The sequence below is a fragment of the Pongo abelii genome, chromosome 2, assembly GCF_028885655.2.
Source record: "Pongo abelii isolate AG06213 chromosome 2, NHGRI_mPonAbe1-v2.0_pri, whole genome shotgun sequence".
Taxonomy (NCBI): domain Eukaryota; kingdom Metazoa; phylum Chordata; class Mammalia; order Primates; family Hominidae; genus Pongo; species Pongo abelii.
In genome coordinates this window covers 205626622-205646492 of record NC_085928.1, presented here as the reverse complement: position 1 = coordinate 205646492, position 19871 = coordinate 205626622, and the positions used below count along the sequence as shown (strand labels likewise).

At 55.8% G+C, this 19871-nt stretch overlaps 1 protein-coding gene across 1 annotated transcript; it reads right to left on the bottom strand.

Annotated features, from left to right (window-relative positions):
• Positions 1-11453: 11453 nt before the first annotated feature.
• LOC100432514 (mucin-20) lies at positions 11454-17949 on the bottom strand. The gene is made up of 5 exons (XM_024244676.3): positions 17906-17949; positions 16234-17714; positions 13276-13400; positions 11882-12303; positions 11454-11733 (listed from the first exon to the last, which is right to left on the bottom strand). Exons 1-5 carry the CDS (start codon positions 17947-17949, stop codon positions 11454-11456), a joined length of 2352 nt encoding a protein of 783 aa, XP_024100444.3.
• Positions 17950-19871: the final 1922 nt, after the last annotated feature.

Here is a 19871-nt window from a genome sequence, read left to right as displayed (position 1 = left end):
GGACCAACTCCCCGGGAGAATGGCCTGCAGTGCCCCAGCCGCAGCAACCTTTCTGGATTTTTTGTCAGCTTCATCCTCATTCTCTACAGAACACAAAAGTATCCAGAGTTCCACAGAAAACAGCTGGGGACGGGCTTCCTCCTCTCTGTCCCCCGCCACACTCTGTTGCAGGCTCACCATGAGATGGCTTTGCCATGGTGCAGGTGGAGGATGGAGGAGTCCTGTGCTCAGGTCACCATGGTCCTGAACCAGAACTGTGTAATGAGTGGGAAAAATACACCAGAAGAATGTTCCCACAGAATTTGTGTTTTTCTGTTATAATTAGACATGAAAGGCAGAGAGCGCTTGAACAACCGTGTGTTCACGTGGGTCCTGTCCTGACAAACGTGTAGCCCTGTCGCCAGCTCCTGGTGCTGGGTGGAGGGCTGTGAGCCTCTTTTATCCTGGCTGGAGAGAAAGCAGTTTCACCTGCACATGCATGTGGGGTCACTGCCTTATCACGAAGCAGAGTGACCCCTTGTTCCCGTTACTCTGAAGGAGCAAAAATGCGTCTCCGGAAACCCTCAGAAGGTTTTCTCTGGAGTCATCCACACTCATGGGGTGCATTTGATGAAGCCTTGTGAGTGACGCCTGAGTGACCTGAAAGGGGGTAAGAAGGTGAGACCCAGCGCAACCCTCTGATCCCGACAACCGCGGGGTTTCAGAAGCTTGATTGTACCACCTCTTTCTGGGGATCAGCCTCTACGCCTGTGTTTCCCTGGCATGAGTGATTTGTGCACTGTCTGGGTCAGGTCCTAGTACTTGTTTTTGACTCATGGGTTTGCTTTACCCCACCCCCAGCACTTCATCCATGAGGTTGTTTGTGGACATGATGGTTTTGGTAAGCGTTGAAGTAAATACGTAGCTGTAAAAACAATGCATATGCATGTGCTGCCTAAAGCTTCTTGGGAAGCCAGGGCCAGGTCACCCCAGTTTGGGACAAATCCTCACCTGCTCTATAAGACCAAGAATTCTGGTCCTCTGCAGGCACTGTCAGTATTCTGGTCCTCTGCAGGAACTGGGGGAGATTCTGGTCCTCTGCAGGCACTGGGGGTATTCTGGTCCTCTGCAGGAACTGGGGGAGATTCTGGTCCTCTGCAGGCACTGGGGGTATTCTGGTCCTCTGCAGGCACTGGGGGAGATTCTGGTCCTCTGCAGGCACTGGGGGAATTCTGGTCCTCTGCAGGCACTGTCAGTATTCTGGTCCTCTGCAGGCACTGGGGGTATTCTGGTCCTCTGCAAGCACTGGGGGAGATTCTGGTCCTCTGCAGGCACTGGGGAATTCTGGTCCTCTGCAGACACTGGGGGAAATGGCCTCTGGGTGAGAACCTGTGAGTGGAGCATAGAGGGCTCTGGGGTCAGCAGCATAAGGGCCCCCTGCGAAGGCGTCCACACCAGAGCCCTGAACCCGCCTCAGGAAGCACATGCAGGGTCTCCTGCAGGTTTCGTCTGCAGGTTTAGCTGCTATGTCTTCCCAACAACCAGGAGACATTGGCTAAAACCAGACTCTTAAAAGAGTTTTTCTACAAGACCATGGCAGTGCGGGTGATCAGCCTGCTCTGGCCAAGTGGCCAGGGTGCACATGGCTGCAGCTGCTGTGTGGGTGACCTGCCACCATCTGTCCAAATGCCAAGTGCACTTGCCTGGGATCCCGCACTCCTACAGCCTACTCACGCACAGAGACTGGTGCAAGAGTGCAGAAATGGGCAGCCTTCAAGTTCAAGGCCGTCTGTTAGCACCGTGGCCCTGGTCCCTAAGTCTTCAACATCAGACCGGCTAAGTCCACCGTGGCTCCCTGGGAGCCAGAGCATCCGCTGCTGTCCAGAGCCAGGGGTGGCTCCAGTGTATGGCTGAGGAGGCAGCTCCCAGGTGCACCAGGTGTGAGCCAGGACCAGGCTGGTGCCCTGTGTGTGGGCTCTTGCGCCCTGCATGTGGGTGCCCGTGCCCCGTGTGTGGGCTCTTGTGCCCTGTGTGGGTGCCCATGCCCTGTGTGTGGGCTCTAGTGCCCTATGTGGGTGCCCATGTACTGTGTGTGGGTGCCCATGTCCTGTGTGTGGTGTGCCCGTGTCCTGTGTGTGTGGGTGCCCATGTCCTGTGTGTGGGTGCCCGTACCCTGTGTGTGTGGGCTGTTGTGCCGTTTGTGTGGGTGCCTGTGTCCTGTGTGTGTGAGTGCCTTTGCCTTGTGTGTGAAAACTTGTGTGCTTGCTTTGCTCCCAGCAGAGGGAGGCTCCCTCTGTGCCATCTGCTCTGCCCACGCATTTCTCTGGTGCTGCTTTCCATGAACACGGCCGGGGACTGACACTGGCTTGTCCACTCCCAGGGCCTGGGGATCTGCTGAGTCATGGATAAAATCACTGATTGGAAAACTTACCATCAAACTGCTGGGGCTTCCAGGGAAGCTAGGGAAGCCCATAGTACTCTTGTGCACCTGCAAACCCAACACCATTCCCACACTGCCAAGACTCAGAGGTTGGCACTGTGTGGTGGATGCCAGTTGTGGCAAGGCACGGGCAGGAGCCCCTGAAGAGACTGTGGGCTTCCCATGCAGGAGAATCCACCCTTTCCTGGCAGTGAGATTTGCCCCTGAGGAACCTGCCTACGTGCACTTAGGCAGGGCCCGAGCTCCTGGCCTCCTGGTTCCGCCTGCCATGAGATCATCCCACCCAGCGCCTGCCCCTCCTGGCCTCCTGGTTCTGCCTGCCATGAGATCGTCCCACCCAGTGCCTGCCCCTCTTGGCCTGCAGGGGCCTCTGTCTCAGCCCTTTTCCTCCTCACAGGCAGGGGAAGGGTCGCAGGCAGTGAGGACATAGTGGCTGGGCCCGCTAGATATGCAGGGGTGTCCACATGAAAATGTTGGCACGTGGTCTGGTGAGTTTTAACCTCTGGCCTTCTGTTTCCTGAGTGAGTTCCACCTAAGGAGGTTGTGTGTGCTGAGGCCAGGCAGCCACTGGAGGCTATGGAATGCCAGTCTCTTGGGTGCTCCAGTGAGCCTGTTCCAGGGGCCTCTGCATCCCCTCCCTTGCTGCTCTGAGCTTATTGTCCCTGGGAACAGGGCAGGGAGCACTCAGGCAGGTGACGGCCAGAGATGCACTCGGACACTGTTTAAGGGGACATTTCCCTCAACACAGGCAAATCCGCCAGGGACACGCCCTTTGATCCTCCTTCCATTTCAGCATTACAGACCAGACATGGCAAGAGGGATGGGATCAGCCCTGATTTGGGCAACCGGCACAGCCTGGTCACTGATTCAGCACACGCCAGCGTGTCCTAGGTGCTGGGCTAGTGCGGGGGCAGCTGGGGTTGGCTGTTGTGAGCTGCCACCCTGGAGGACACAGCTGCCCCGTGGCTGCTGCAGCAGCTAGCTCTGCAACCTTGATCATCAGCGTGCAGGTCCCAGGGCTGGGAGGGTCTGGTGCCATGCACCCCGACATCCCCTCACTACCCCACCACCTCTCCCTGCCCTGTGGTCACCACAGCCACCGCCTGTGCAACCTTGACCACCAGAGCGCAGGTCCCAGGGCTCAGGGGTCTCCCAACCCGTGCAGGCTCCCTGTCCCCTCCAGCTCAGCAAACACACAGCGCATCCAGGAGCCACGTGGGACCACACTGTCCCATGGCCGGTCCGCCAGTTCCCTTGGATGTCTCACCCTGGTGAGCCCCTCGCTCCAGCTCCCTCCAGGAAGCCCCCATCTCCCCATACAGAAGGGATCTCTTCCCTCCTGAGCCATCGGTGCCCGACCCTCCCTCTCCTCTGTCGCCCCATTTGTGGCAGGTCAGCCACACCCGTGAGCCCCGGAGCTCTGCGAAGGCCGTCACGGCTTCTTATGACGGTGCCCAAACAGTGCAGGCGGCTGGAAGCTGTTTTTCCCTGATGAAAGAAAGAAGAGGAAAGGAAGAGGGAGGGAAGAAGGCCTTTTCTTGTCCCAAGAGACTTCTGTAGGAATTTTTGGGTGATACTGAGCCTGGTAGACCCAGGTCATCTTTCCATGAGAGGAGCCAGAGTACAGCAGGCTCAGCCACGGTCCGGGGCTCAGGGCCCCAGGGAAGCATTTGCATGGGCTGCCCTCACGAGCCGCCTTTGCCACCAAGACCGGCTCTTCCAGCCAGGCCTTGGGCCGGCCCTGCTTTCCCTTCGGACAAGGTCTTCAGTCCATGGAGAGGATGGCCCACCTCCTGCCCCTGGGTCAGTGCGCAGCCCCAGGGAGGAGCTGTGTGAACCTGGGAGGTGCTGGGGAGCAAGGGTGCTCCACCAAGGAAGGCAGGAGGCCAGAGACCTGCCCAGCCCAGGAGGAGCCTGGCCAGGAGTCCCACCAAAGCCACTGGACCCGGGGAGCCTCCAGTGACCCAGCCTTGGAGGGTCAGCACTGTCCCTAGGATGGATTCTGCTTCACACACAGGTCTCGCTGTCTGTGGAGGCTGCAGACCCCGATGCCTGGACACACGGACTGACGGCAACCCTCGGGGTGGGAGGCCCCAGATGGGACTTCCTGGCCTGCCTGGGGTGGTGGGGGGGTGGGAGAGGACAGAGTGTCTGTGCGCACGTGTGAGAGCCTCAAGGATGGCATGTCTGTGAAGATGGCTTCTCCCAGCCGCGGCTGCTTTCTGTGTGTGGGCAGTGGTGGTGGAGCCATGACTGCACGGGACAGCCTTTGCCATGTGGTGTTCCCACCTCTGATCCCTTTCCTGGGCTGAGGAGCCTGGCTCTGGGGCTCAAGGTGTGGGGTTCACCAGCACCAGCTCCTGCCATAGATATCCTGGTGGCCCTGGCACAGGCACATCCTCCAGCATGGTTCCTAGACCCCCCACGTGGGACCCTAGGCCCCTGAGAGTCAGCAGGAGTGAGGCAGGCAGTCACAAACTGCCCTTGGGTGAGCCTGGTGACCAGGGGTGGACCCAGCAGGTGCAGGCCGGGCCACCCCCAGCATCTGCCCGAGCCCATGTCTTTCCCACCGCACAGCACAGCCAGGACATGGGGGTCAGGCCATTACTTGAGCTTCTAGTCCCTACATCACCCACAACTCACCGCTAACCTGTGCCTGGCTGTGGCACCTGCAGCCTGGGCTCCACATAAACACAGGCCAGGAAGTCCCATCTGGAGCCTCCCACCCCAAAGGTTTCCGGCAGTCCGGGCTCCCCAGGCACCGGCCCTGTAGCCCCCACAGACTGGGAGACCTGTGTGTGAAGTGGAATCCATTTGATGGATGGTCAGGCTGTGCTGACCCTCCAGGGCTGGGTCACTGGAGGCTCCAGTGGCTTTGATGGGACTCCTGGCCAGGCTTCTCCTGGACTGGGCCTGGGCTGGGCCTGGGCTGGTCTCCGGCCTCCTGCCTCCCTTGGTGCAGGGCCCTTGCTCCCCAGCTTCCCTGGGAAATCTGATGCCATCTGATCCCGCACGCATCCAGCACCCCTGACGCCAGCGGAGTTGCCTTTCTTCGTATATAACTCCTAACAGGGCAGCACAGCCGTTCTGAAACCTCGCACGTCCTCACTGGGGTGGCTAAGGCTGGGCCACTGGGTGTTCACCTCCTGACCCTGGAACTGTGCACAGAACCTCTCTTCAGATAGGAGGCGTGTCTTTGTGGCCATGATTAAGTGAAAGAGCTTGAGATAAGGAGGTCATTCTGGATTAACCCGTTGGCCCTAAATGCATGGCAAGTGTCCTTACACAGAGGATAAGGAGGTCATTCTGGATTAACCCATTGGCCCTAAACGCATGGCAAGTGTCCTTACACAGAGGCAGAGGGAGGTTAGATGCAGACAGAGGAGGAGGCCTCCTGGAGACTGAGGCAGAGGTGCAGCAATGCAGCCGCGGCCCAGGGATGCCTGGAGCCACAGAAGCTGGCGGAGGTGGGAGGGTCCTCCCCTGGAGCCTCTGGAGGGAGCACGGCCCATGGACTCCTTGATTTCAGACCCCTCCCTGCTGAGCGGGGAGAGAATGAGCCCCTGTTGTTTCGAGTTGCCCAGGCTGTGGGGATCTGCCATGGCAGTTCCAGGACCCTCGGACCCTCGGCTCAGAGCCCCTCCAGCACTGAGCAAGAAGACCACTCAGGGCCGCCCCTCCCCGCCCAGCTGGCATGTGCCTTGCTGCTCACCCGACCACACTGCCCTCAGTTACAGATGCCTGCCCGGGATGCGTGGGACGGGGGCTGCGGCTTCCCTGGGGATGGGGTGCGTGGAGCCTGCCTGCGGCCATGCTCCTGTTTAGGTGCCGAGTGAAGCTGGACGTGGGTGGGATGGGGCATTCTGTCCAAGGGTCTCTTGGGGGTCCACGAGGACTCTGTTCTGATGATACTGCCCTCCTTCCTGAGGCTGCCCGTGGGGCTCCACGGAGGCCATGGGGTGATGAGGACAGAAGAACACCTAGGCTGGGCTCCTGGGACCCCAGCAGCAGCTGAAGGCACTTGGAGCAAGCACCACAATTCCCACCCACGGGCCAGGCAAGGCCAGAACCGTCCCCAAAGAAGGGAGCAAGGAGACAGGGCCTTTTAGTGATAATATCATAACCAAAAAGTTCTTTAAACATTTTTTCATTTTTTTCTGTCACTCAGTATTTTTTAAATTACATGTCCATTTATTATTTTGCCCATCTAATCATTGCCATCTATACCAAACAAAAAAATCTATGCACCAGTGTTCACAAAGCATTTAAGATGCCTATGAAATGTAATAAGAACTAACTGCAGCCGCACAATATTCCCTCGTATGCACGTTACCATCATGCTGACGCTGGGCACGCAGAGTATTTACAGGTTTTCTTTATTATAATGAATTCTGCAATGAACATCTTTCTATATAAATTTTTGTGAGTACTTTGCATTATTTCCTAAAATAAATTAGAAGAAAGAATGATGAATCGGAGAATGTAAACATTTGGGGCTTTTGAAACACAGTTTTTATAAATTAGAGCCTGTAGTTTTAATTCAGGGAGATTGTTGTGTCTCGGAAGATTTTTCATGGTGAAGTCTCACCTGACGGCACTTCCTCGTCCTCCACAGAGCCGTGTGTGTAGGGCCCGGGGTGCTGACCGGGCAGTTCTTCAACACAGTGAGTTGTAGCGGGAGTCCCGAAGGTTCTCAGGCCTTGTCTCCATGGAGGGCGTTTTGTGGCCTCTCCCGGGGCAGCCGGCAGGAGCCGGGCGAGAACAGATGCGTCTGTAGCAGGAGGGCATTGATGCCTCTGAGGTTGTAGCGAGGTTGGTATTTACCTTTTCCTCCTGGTCCATTCTGAAGCTCCAAAGAACGGTCAGTTTAATACAGAGACACAATTACAGCAAGCATCTAGTGTGAGACTAGCCACGCATTTTGGCTGGAATTACTCAGGGCGTTGGAAAATCACAAACCTTTTCAAGTAAACTTGCAAATTGCTAGCATTCTCTCTGCAAGACAAGAAATGCCGTCTGTCCCCTGACCCCCGACTCCACACCCAGCTTGTTCTGCCCCTTTCTGATTGTTCTAAGTAACTGACATACTTAGAGCAGTTTGGAGCCACGTCGTGGCCTTTTGAGACCGGCGAGCTGTGATATTTTCCTAGAGAGCACGGTCACCTCCAGAGGTGAGAGAGACACAGAATTCTACTCTGAGAATTCCTGGGACGCACACCACGGTGGCTGTGAGTATGAAGGCAGATGCTGCGGAACAGCCCGGAAAGGGTGTGGGGTCCGTGGCCCCTGGCAGTGCCCAGAGCTGAGCAGCCACCTTCCTGGAGGAGAAGGCCTGGGCTGGATGCTTGAGAATGACAGACACAGGCCCAGCTGTTCTTCAGAGATACAGAGCGACCCACCGTCTGCTTTGCTGGGACTGTCCAGTGTTAGCAGGGAAAGTCCTGCATCTGGCACGCTGGGGAAGTGGCTGCACCAGCTGAGAACCAGTCTCTGATTTTAGGGGTGAGGAAAGTAGAGGTGGGTGCTCTACCTGAATGCTCACCAGCTCGGGGGTGCGCCTGAGCAGTGGACATCAGTCAGACATCTCTGTGAAGTGTTAGCGGGAAGAGTATCATGGAACCATTAGCAGCTGCTTGAGATTAGGCCCAAACCAGTGGGGACCATCGCATCCAAACACTTGGGGCCACCTGCCGTCATCGGGGTGGCCCACCTTTCTTCTGAGCAGGGATTCTCTTCCTGCCTGGAGGGAGCAGTTTCCTCATCAGGGGTGGCCCACCTTTCCTCTGAGTGGGGCATTCTCCAGCAAATGAAAACGTCTACATGAGAATGCAGACGCAGCGCCCTCAGATGCCGGCTGCAGAAAGCACTGGAGACCCAGAGAATGAACACATCCACACGAGAACGCAGACACAGCGCCCTCAGATGCTGGATGCAGAGAGCCCTGGAGACACTGCAAATGAAAACATCTACACGAGAACGCAGACACAGCACCCTCAGATGCTGGATGCAGAGAGCACTGGAGACACTGCAAATGAAAACATCCACACGAGAACGCAGACGCAGCGCCCTCAGACGCCGGCTGCAGAAAGCACTGGAGACCCAGAGAATGAAAACATCCACACGAGAACGCAGACACAGCAACCTCAGACGCCGGCTGCAGAAAGGACTGGAGACCCAGAGAATGAACACATCCACACGAGAACGCAGACGCAGCGCCCTCAGACGCCGGCTGCAGAGAGCGCTGGAGACCCAGAGAATGAACACATCTACACGAGAACGCAGACACAGCACCCTCAGACGCTGGCTGCAGAAAGCACTGGAGACCCAGAAAATGAAAACATCCACACGAGAATGCAGACACAGCACCCTCAGATGCCGGCTGCAGACAGCGCTGGAGACCCAGAGAATGAACACATCTACACGACAACGCAGACGCAGCACCCTCAGACGCCGGCTGCAGACAGCGCTGGAGACATTGTGCATGAGAAGAAAAAGACAAGGTCAAGAACTTCCGTGGAGAAATAAAAATTACACAAAAAGGAAAGATTTGTATTTTTTTGTTGTTGTTGGCTGATTGTATTCTTCCTATTCTCCCTCCACTTTCTTTCTAGAACTCCAACTTTTCTCATTGCGTTCTCTATTTTCTCATTGCAGTCTCTATCTCTATGCCTATTTGTAAATGCAATACAAAAATGATTGCCTGGAAAAAATACAAGCCACGTTTCAGAACTCAGTAAGTGGGTTTAAAAATAGTTTAGATATCACTGAACAATAATGAATAACTAGAAAGTAGATCAGAAGAAAATTCTCAGAATGAAGGATAGAAGCGTAAGGAGGAAAACAGAGAAGAGCAAGTGTGAGGGACTGAACCGCGTCCTCCCAGAATGCACATGTGGAAGCCTGGCTTAGTTCTGGCTGCCACAACAAAATGCCATAGACTGGGGGCTTAGAAACAACAATGCATTTCTCACATCTTTGAAGGCTGGGGAGTCTCAGATCAAGGTACCGGCAGATTCCGTGTGGTGAGGACCGGCTTCCCTGGAGTGTCACTGCGTCCTCACATGGGGGATGGGGGAGGGGCGCTCTGGGGCCTCTTTTATGAGGACACCGATCCCATGATCAGCGGTCCACCTTCAGGACCCCATCCCCTACCACAGGCCCCATCTCCTAACACCATCGCCTTGCGGGTGAGGATTTCAACAGATGAATTTCGGGGAACACGGACATTCAAACCCTCACAAAGCCCCACCCACCGAGGTGACTCTGTCTGGAGAGGAGACATTAGGGAGGTAATTAAGGTGAAGTGCAGCCATCAGGGTGGGGCCCTGATCTGATAGGACTGGAGTCCTTATTGAGAAGAGGAAGAGATACCAAATTGTGTGCATGTGTGCGTGTGTGTGCGTGTGTGCGTGTGTGTGCGCGTACACATGTGTGTGCGCATGTGTGCACGTGTGTGCGTGCGCGTGTGCGTGGGTGCATGTGTGTGCACGTGTGTGCGTGCATGCATGTGTGTGCACGTGTGTGTGCATGTGCGTGTGCATGTGTGTGCATGTGTGTGCACACGTGTGTGTGTGCTTGTGTGTGTGTGCACATGCGTGTGCACAGAGAAAAGGCCTTGTGCACACAGGGAGCAGGCGGCCCTCCACAAGCCAGGAAGAGAGGCCTCACTAGACTAACCCTGTCCCTACGTCGGTCTTGAACTTGCAGCCACCAGGGTTGTGGAGCCCCTGGTCTGTGGTGCTGGGTTATGGCAACCCTACTGCCCCAGTGAGATGGGAAGAGACAGCAGACACAATGAGAAGACACCACACATGAGTAACTGGAGTTCTGGGAAAGAGAGAAAGAATAGGCAAAATCAGTATTTAAAGTGGTAATGGCTGAAAATGTTCCCCAACTGACGCGAGACACCCCGGCCCCGCTGGGCTGCTTCTGACCCTGTGACCTGGGGCTGTCACCGCAGGAGCCTCCCTGGCCTCCTGGCTATTTGATGTCACCACGGCAGGCCTGCTGGGGCTGCCTCCCCTCTGCAGATGCCACCGGATGCCCTGGGGAGCGGTAGCCACTTCCTTTCCCGCACTTAAGATGCCCACATTTTGAAAACCCGAAGGGGCGCATTGGATTCTCCAACTACACATTTTCAAAAACCAAATGGAATCACCCTGGGTGCCTATCAATGGATGGATGGATACAGAACACGTGGTATCCGTACGCGATGGAATACTCCGCAGCCACACACACGAATGAAATCATGTCGTTGGCAACAACATGGATGGAGTTGAAGGCTGACACGTGAAGGGAAGTAAGCCAGGGGTAGAAAGGCGGATGTACCACATTCTCGCTCATTTGTGGGCACTGAAAGAGTGGCTGTCACAGAGGCAGAGAGTTGGCTGGTGGTTCCCAGAGGCTGGGCAGGGCGTGTGGGTGAGAGGCAGACAGAAAGTGAGGCTGGTTACGGGGCACAAACATGCAGTCAGGTGAAGGAGTAAGTTCCAGTGTTCCATAGCACAGTTCACAGACCAAAGGCAACAACCATTTACTGTGTATTTCTGCCTCCCCGTCCCCGGGAAGCGGCTGGCCAGTGCATCTGGGAACACAGGTCTCTTTCCTCTGTCTTCCTCCATCAGGCTCCGGAAAAGCTTTCCCCAGAAAAGACGCCCGACAGCAGGGGCTGCCTCCTGTGGCTTTTGTGACCCAGCCTGTTTCTCCATCCAAGCTGCATCCTCTGGGTGGGGGTGTCTGCACCTGGGGTGTGTGTGAGAGTGAGTGAGGGCGCGTGCCTGTGCCTGTGTGCGTGCATCTGTGCTCCTGCGGGCTGTGCCTCTCTGTGCACGTGTGTGCAGCCATGCATGCGTGTTCACACGTGTGGAGTGTGTGCGTGTGTCCGTGCCTGGGTGTTGCAGGTGGTGAGGCTGGCAGAGCGTCCTGACCCCTCGGGCCCCAGGCCTTGTCCCTCTTCTCCGTGTCCCAATCTTCCTTCAACCGCCCGCGCCGCCCCTGCCTTTGGTGGCCTGGAGTCCCCAACCAGCTCTGGGTACTAGGGCGCCGGGCAGGGCGGGAAGTAACGGGCAGAGTCTGTCGGGTCACGATGACTGAAAACAGGCCCTGTCTTCAGTTTAGGCTCAGGCGGAAACCCCCCGGGAGCCTCCGGGGGCTGCGGTCGGTGCCAGAGGTCCCGGGCAGCTGCCTGAACGCGCCCAGCGGCTCCTGCCCCGCAGCCTCCGCCCCGCGCCCGCGTCCTCGGGCCGGCAGCGCCCCCTGGTGCCGCCTCGGGTCTGTGCAGGGCCGGGCGGGCTGCGCTGAGCACCTGCAGGCGCCTCCATGGGTGACAGAAGACAGAGGGGCTGACCAGGTCTTCTACAGGTCAATGGGCGATCAACAGCTGGACGCGTAGCAGGGGGCATCCGGGTGGCCTAAGAGAATTCAGCAAGGCCGGCTGCAGGCCGAGAGTCACCGGGAACTCACCTGGAAGGAGTGGATGTGGCCGCCCCAGGACCACTCTGTTCCAGGTGCCCGGCCCTGGCCATGGAGCCCTTGGACGTATGTGTTTCTTTAGCTGCAGCGAGCTGGGTCCCGGTGCTGAGCAGAAGACCCTGTGCTGCGGTCCCTGTGCTCCCTGGCAGCTGTGGGGGGAACTCTGACCTTTGGGGCCCCTGGGCACTTACCCTGTTGGTTCCTGCTCTGGGCTGCCGAGGGCTGGGTGCTGTGCTGCGTAAAAGGCCATATGGACAGGGCTTCTGTGTCCCCTGAGTCAGGCACTGCACCCTTATGCTCCCCTCAGGGGCCACATCACCTGCAGTCCCTGGAGAGCAGGGGAAAGGTCCCCCTGGGCCAGATGGGGGCAACTGGTGGGCATCCTGCCCACCGACTGGTTGGGGGGCCTGGCTCTGCAGGAACGGGGGAGGGGGGGTTGCCAGGGGCTTTCCCTCCAAGAGTGGTAACAGATCAAAGAACATCTACCCCAAACCAGACCAGATTCAGCACACACCTTACCCAGGGCTCCAAAGACACCAGAGTGGGGAGTAAAGAGAGAAAGAGACAGACAGAGACAGAGAGAGGGAGAGATTCAGAGCAAGGCGGGGCGGGGCACGGGGGAGGGGAGGAGAGACCCCAGCCCTTCTCACCTCACAGACCTCTGGGCTAACTTGGCCCCACCCCCACCATCCACCCTCCAACCCCAGCCCCACCCGCCCCCAGGGCTGAGCAGAGACCTCTAGGACATGGTCATGCACACACAGAACCTGTCCCAGAAGGCAGGACCCCGTCCCTGCCCCAGCTTCCGGCTGGCAGGGCTGTGTCAATGACTTCTGGCCAAGCGACCCCAGGAAATGGCATTCCGTGGGGTCAGGTGGCTCCTCAGTGCCTTTTCCTGGCTTTTTATGTAAAAGCATGGCAGGCGGCATCAGGCAGTGTCCCACACCCCTACAAGCTCAGGGGAAGGCCACCTTTACCCACAGGGCCAAAATGTGGGTGCAGGCTCCCCTCTGGAGTGGACACGCTGAGGGCACACCCAGGCCCTGGCCCGCTCAGCCGCATCAGAGCAGCACACAGGGCCGGGTGAAGGTGGCCTCCACCCCTCCACCACACCAGGCACGGCTCGGAGCCAGGCCAGAGGGAAGGTGTCAGCTCTGCAATGCATCCAGTAGTTTCCACCCTTGGCTGTGAAGAGCGGCGTTCCCTGACAGAAGTTTCTAGCACATGTGTGCTGGCGAGGATGCAGTCGTCTACTTGCTGGGCACACACTGTGCCAGGCTGAGTGGAGGCCCCCAAAGATGTGCAGCCCTCAAACCTGTGAGTGCCGCCTGAGACTGCAACATGATGACAGGTCTGGAGCAGGGAGAGTCTCCCGGGTCACCCACCTGCACCCTGTGCTGGGCCAGGTAGTGCCTCCCACCCCACCAAGATTCACATCCCTTCTCCGGGGAAGACGTGCGCGATGTGACAGCCCGTGAGTCCGTCCATTCTGGGGACAGTATGGGGGTCACTGCGGGGGGCGGGTAAACAGAGGTGCTTCAGCCCACACAAAAAAGTTAATTGAGTTTTTCTGTTTGTTTGGTTTTGAGCGAAAACGTGAACATTTTATCCAGCTGCTTGTTAGATTCAAGAGCAGGAGCAGCCAGCGCTGCTAAGGCAGTCACACGCACACAGCTTCACGGAGCAAGTACCCAGCCAGGGCCTTGCTGACTATGGCTGCTAATAAAACAGCAGCAATTTATTTTCATAAAATTGCTAATAGTTTTCTTAAAATGCCATTGCACTTAAACATACACAGGGACACCCCCATCGTCTCTGCCCTCCAGCGGGAGGATATGAAGCTGGAGACTGGAGACTAGCCAGGGACAGAGGCAACTACTCCCTGAAATGATGTCACCCTGTGCAAGCACCTTCCCCAGGCCAGGCCAGGCCTCAACACCCCCAAGCATCTTCCCCAGGCCAGGCTTCAACACCCCCAAGCACCTTCCCCAGGCCAGGCTTCAACACCCCCAAGCACCTTCCCCAGGCCAGGCCTCAACACCTCCCAAGCACCTTCCCTAGGCCAGGCCTCACCCCCAAGCACCTTCCCCAGGCCAGGCCTCAGCACCCCCATCTGAAAATGAGATGGGATTTCTGAGCCCCCTTTCAGTGCTGATAGCCCCTGGTTCTCCCAGAACAGGAATAAGTTGGCAAGCTTATCAGAGAAACAAAGGAATAACGCATCCTGTTTTCTGTATAGGGCAGGACAGTGGCCACACCCCAAACACAACAGAAACTGCTGTTTTACTTGAGTCTGGGACCAAGCAAGAGCTTCTCCCAGAATCCAGGCTAAGCCAGCTCTCTCCCGGAGCAGTGGGTGAAATCCCTCAGAACTACTGTATGTTGGGGAGTTGGGGTAGGAGGTGCAGGGAGGCAAGCCCTGACTATGCAATTAAGGAAAACCTATAATTTTTATTATACAAGCACCGTATGTTTATTGCAGAAACTTTAGGAAACACAAACTTAACAAAAAGAAAAGAGGAAAAAAACCCTGTAATCCCAATCCCCAGAGAGACAACAATATTTCGTACGTATCCTTCTGAACTTTCTTTTATGCCTAGGAACCTTCACACATCGATTTTTTCTTGAAGGATCAAATCATTCCTAATGTTGGATAACCTGCTCGTTAAACAATTGTGAAGAGATTGTCTCATATATTGTGTCCATATTCCCATTCGACATATTATAATGGTATGTTTTAATATAGTGTCACATTTTTAAATACATTATAATAATCATTAGCATTTTTTGAGTGCTTACTGTGTGTCAGGCAGTGTACTGAGTACTGTGGACACATTATCTCATTTAAATCTCACAGCAGCATAAGTGCTATTATGATCATTTCCTTTTAAAGATAAGGAAACTGAAGCTGAAAGAGTGAAGGAATGTTCCCTGAATTACACATCTAGTTACTAGTAGAGTTTCAGTTTCCACCCAGGTCTGGCCACCTTCAAAGCATGTGCTCTTCAGGAAAGCATTTTCCATAGGAAACTTTTTCCCATAGGAAACTTTTTCCGTAGGAATCTTTTCCCATAGGAACCTTTTTCCATAGGAAACTTTTTCCATAGGAACTTTTTTCCCTAGGAAACTTTTTCCATAGGAACCACCATCCCTTGGTAAGGATGTGCAGTAGTTTATTTAACCAGACCCTACTTATGAAACGTTGTTACTATTATCCACCACGCTGATATGAATGTCCAGGGGCATATGTATCTGTGTACTTCTCTAATTATTTATTATTTAATTATTTAATAATTATAATTAAAGGAGGAGAGCAAAAGAGATACCCCAAGATGGAGTGCCCCAGACTCTCTCCCAGGACCCCTCCCTGCCTGCCTGTCCATCAATTTCACAAACGTCATAAAGAATCAATGTACAGTGTGTTTTCCTGTCTGGTGGCTGTCCCCACCGCCTGTGTTTCATGGAAGAGGGATTAAACCATTTCAGCTCCCTTTCCAAGAACCAACTCAAGAAACATGCCACCACCCCACCCTTAGATCTGGAGGATCCAAGCCCTAATATACCTTCTCTGTCCTTTCCCGGACCCCAGATGGAGTCTTCTGAGGTTCTCCATCCCACAGCCCTTCACCTCTACCCTGCCTCCACTTGTCCCCAGAAACCTGATCAGCTTCCACATAATGCCAGGAAATGCATCCAGCAGGCTCCACTTCCATGGGGTCCCAGCCCGTCAGAGAGCAGCAGCTTGGGCCTGATGCCTGCCTGCTGCTCCTCTGTGTGGCTATGGCTGGAATTGAAGCTTCCAGAGCTGCTCAACAGTGACCTTCATAGAAGGTCAGAGCTGGACAGGACTTCAGTGCCCATTCCAACCCTCTCCAACTGAAGGTGGGGAAACTGAGGTCCAGAGCGGGAGAGGGACTTGCCCAAGGTCATTTGGGTTGTTAGAGGCAGAGCAGACAACTACGGGTGGAGAAACTGAGGCCCAGAGAGGGATAGGGACTTGCCCAAGGTCACTCGGGTTGTTAGAGGCAGAGCGGACAACTACAGGTGGAGAAACTGAGGCCCAAAGAGGGACAGGGACTTGCCCAAGGTCACTTGGGTTGTTAGAGGCAGAGCCGAGACCGCAAACCATTTCTCCGGACTTCCATCTCCACCTCTTTCCATACACAACCCTCCATCTGCCTTTTCCTGATTTCGCCAAGAACCACCAGAAGATCATAGAGAGGCAACATCAGGAGTAGGCTCTGAATAGGCTCCAGATCCTTCCTCTCCACTCCTCAAGTGAGGAGACCTCCTGGAAACTCCGCATCCCAAATCCCTGAAGATCACCAGCTGGAGCCACTTACCTGCACTCACATCTGTGGTTGGCCTCGTCCGAGCAGTGGTGGGCGTGGCTGTTGGGGGCTTCATGGGGGTCTTTGCTGAGGTTGTGGTCTTGGCTAAGGTGCTGTTCGTCCCTCGGCTGCTGTTGGTTGTAGTCGGAGGGACAGAAGGAAGAGGGTCCCTGCTGGTGGGGAAGGGCCCCTGGGTTGTGATGTCCGTGGTCGGTGTCTCTGAAGGGGTGAAATTCTTGAGGGCGGCTTCCGAGGGGCTGTAGGAGGAAGCAGAGCTCCCAGCAAAGGAAGTAGTTTTGCCCACTGCTGACCCAGCCTCTATGGAGACCAGAGCTGCTCCTGAGACTTTGACGTAACTTGGTGTCTCAACAGAGAGGGCTGAGGTTTCTTCCAGGGGATTCCCACTAACTGTGGCCAGAGCTCCACTGAGGGTCGTGGCCCTGGGTGCTGTCACTTCGCTTTCTGTGGTGCTGTTGGTGGGGAGTGGGGTCCCAACCGTGGCATCAGGTGCAGCTGACTCTGTGGTGCCGGCTGTGGACAGGGTCTCGGCAGAGGCTGTGGCCTCAGTGATGTGTGGTTTTGCGTCAGTGGAGTCAGGCAGAGCTGGTGGATCGGAGGTGGACGAGGCCTTCACCCCTTCCGTGGGGACGTGATCTCTGTCTGAGGCCCCAGGGACCCTGGAAGTCAGTGTTTCTATTTCTGTGATTCTGCAATTGATAACCTCGATGTGGGTGACGGTCACCAGGGCTTCAGTGAGGAGAGTGACGTCAGATCCCGGGGACCATGAGGGGGTGATGACTGGATGGGAGCCATCGGAAGAGGCACTGCTCTCTGAGGCCCATGACGGGGTGATGACTGGATGGGGGCTGTCAGAAGAGGTGCTGCTCTCTGAGGCCAGTGAGGGGGTGATGACTGGATGGGGGCTGTCGGAAGAGGCGCTGCTCTCTGAGGCCCATGACGGGGTGATGACTGGTTGGGGGCCATCGGTAGAGGCGCTGCTGTCTGAGGACAGCACCTTAGCTTCTGTGGAGGTGTGAGCCAATGTCAATATGTCCATTGTGAGTGTCTTTGCCTCTTCAGAGCTGTCATCGGTGCAAAGGGTGTCAAAGATGGCTTCCTCTGGATCACTGCCTGTGACAGTCTGAACTGTGGTCATTCCAGCTCCCTCGGGGCTGCCACTGGCGGCTGATGTCTCCACAGAGGTGGCGATCAGCACCCTGAAGTCGGGAGGTGTTTTTGTGAAAGTCCTGGTCTCTCTTGCAGGGGAAATTCTCTTGGTTCCTCTGGTCTCTGCTTCTGGAATGGGGCCGGCTGGGGTTGAGGCCCTAGAAGAGGTCTCAGCGCTCAGCGTTTGAGTTTCCAGAGAGGCGTGGCCTGGTGCTGGAGTCATAGCGGGCACTTCTGTGTCCTCCGTTGTTATCGCAGTGTCTGCTCTGCGGGTGCTGGGGCCTGTGTTGGTTAAGACTGACTTGGTGAGCCTGGGTTCCAGTGGACTTCACACAAGCTATTGTGTTTACACCCTGGGCACTTCTGGGAGGAGGGTGGGGAGGGGGAGTGCCATTACCTCATTTTTCATCTACATAAGTGAATAAGAAGGAGGGAGTCCTGGGAAGCCCAGGCCCGTGTGGCAGCCACGGAGCTGGGGTTGCCATGACTGGCGTCCTCTGAAGCCCCGACAGCTCACTTGGGGCCAGCAAGCCCCGGGATCTGCTGGCTGTCGGCCTGCATCTTTAAGAGGGGATGTGTGGGGCCAGCGTCCACCTTCCAGGGTGAGCCAAGAAGGCAGACCAGCGTCCAGGACTCACAGAGCTTTCTGAACCTGTGTCCCCTTCCTCAGATACTTTTCTCATCCAACACATGCTTCCCTATGGAAGTAAAAACCCTTGAAAGATGAGAAAGGCCTATGATTTGCCTTTCGGGGTAGCTGGGTGGATTGAGGGGAAGGAACCTCCTGAGACAGGGTGGGCAGTGCTGCTGCCAAAACGAGGGAGCTGGCAGAGTCCTTGGGGCTCCGGCAAGGGAAAGAGGGCACTCCCCACCCTGCCGAGGCCCCTGCTGATGAGGGCTGAGGACTGCAGGGTTGGAGCCTGGGAACCATAGAAACCGTGGCCAGGCATTTTCCACAGGACACAGGGAGCCAGCTCAGGCAAAACCTAGCTTTTCAGAGAGCGGCTGCTGGCACTTCTGCCTAGAGCAGAGGCCTGTTCCCTTAACTGGCCCTGAGGTGGGAGGAACGGGAGTCCCTGAGGGAGGCTACGGTATGATATTTTCCCCAGAGACAGGGTCTTGCTCTGTTGCCCAGGCAGGTCTTGAATTCCTGGGCTCAGGCGATCCTCCTGCCTCAGCCTCTTGAGTAGTTTACTACAAGATCTTTTCCGGCCTGAAAAAGGGGGCCTCCCCTGTCTAGAGGGAGATCGGGCTCTCCCTGTGAGTAGGCCAAGGAGCCTCTTGGAGAGGGTTTCTAGATTCAGCAAATAAAAATACAGGGTACTTGGTTAAATTTGAACTTGCATTTCAGATAAATGATGAATAACTTTTTAGCATGAGTATTTCTCATGCAATATTGGCTACATACTTACACTTAAAAAAAATTGTTACCTGAAATTCAAATGTAACTGGATGCCCTGTGTTTTATCTGGTAATCCCAGTCTTGGAAGGAAAAGGATCAGATATGAACCCCCTAATTCTCTGAGCCTTCTTGGTCCAGCCCACACAGCTGGAAGCCCGAAGGTGGCGCTCTTGGAGTCTGACCTCCCCTGGCACACGGTTTGAGATGGTCTTTACCCGGCTCCACTGGCCCAAAAGTAGCCCATAGACCCAAAAGAGGCCTAGCACCTCTCCCCAGGGCGTCAAGATGGGGCCCCTGGTCACCGGCTGGTTGTCCTGTGGACCTCAGGGAATGACGAGGCAGGAGTCAAGAGCCTCGGTTGCAGCTCCCGCTGTGCCGCCCACTACCGGCTCTGGGGTCAGATGATCTGCTGGTTCAAATCCTGGCTCAGCCTCCTACTAGCCAGGCCAGTCTCTAGACCCCTCCCAGCCTCCATGTCCTTACCTGAGAAAACAGGGTTACAATACCTGCCTTGCCAAGGTGGTGAGGACCAGCGGAGAAGGTGAAAGGGCTTATATTCCAAAGCCCACAAGGTAAGCATCCCTCCCCCTGGAGTCCTCTCCCAAGCCACTGGAAGGCACGCACAGTCGATTTGACTGTAGTGAGGAGTGCGGGCTGCACCCCCAGGCAGTGTAGGCGAGTCCCGGGCACCCACTCTCATCCCTGGTCTGGTGCGGCCCAGCTGCACACACAAATCTCACTTTTGCAGGAACTGTTCGTCTGCCTTCATAATACAGTTTCTTCTCCCCACTTCAAGGCCTGAGATCATTTCTCTGAGCCTTCTTGGTCCAGCCCACACAGCTAGAAGCCCAGAGTGGTGCCCTTGGAGCCTGACTTCCCCTGGCACATTTTCCGGCTTGTCCAGGAGCCATGGGGTGTCCTTTCTGCTGTGAAACCTCCTCATGTTCCCCAAGCCCACAGCCTCTCGGGTCCAGGGGGGTCTTCTCAAATACAGCAAAGCCTGACCCAGTCCCTCGTTAGCTCTGGAACACTGCGGCTCTCCTGGTACAATCTTCAAATCTGGTGGAGAGGAAAGCGTGTG

What these genes read in the sequence shown, in the direction of transcription:
- LOC100432514 (XM_024244676.3), bottom strand. Translation starts at nt 17,949, where the DNA reads ATGCAGGCCGACAGCCAGCAGATCCCGGGGCTTGCTGGCCCCAA. An exon ending in AACCACAGATGTGAGTGCAG is followed by an intron (nt 13,401 to 16,233) that starts GTAAGTGGCTCC and finishes CGCCCCCCGCAG; the next exon opens with TGACCCCCATACTGTCCCCA. An exon ending in TGGCCCAGCACAGGGTGCAG is followed by an intron (nt 12,304 to 13,275) that starts GTGGGTGACCCG and finishes CCGTTCCTGCAG; the next exon opens with AGCCAGGCCCCCCAACCAGT.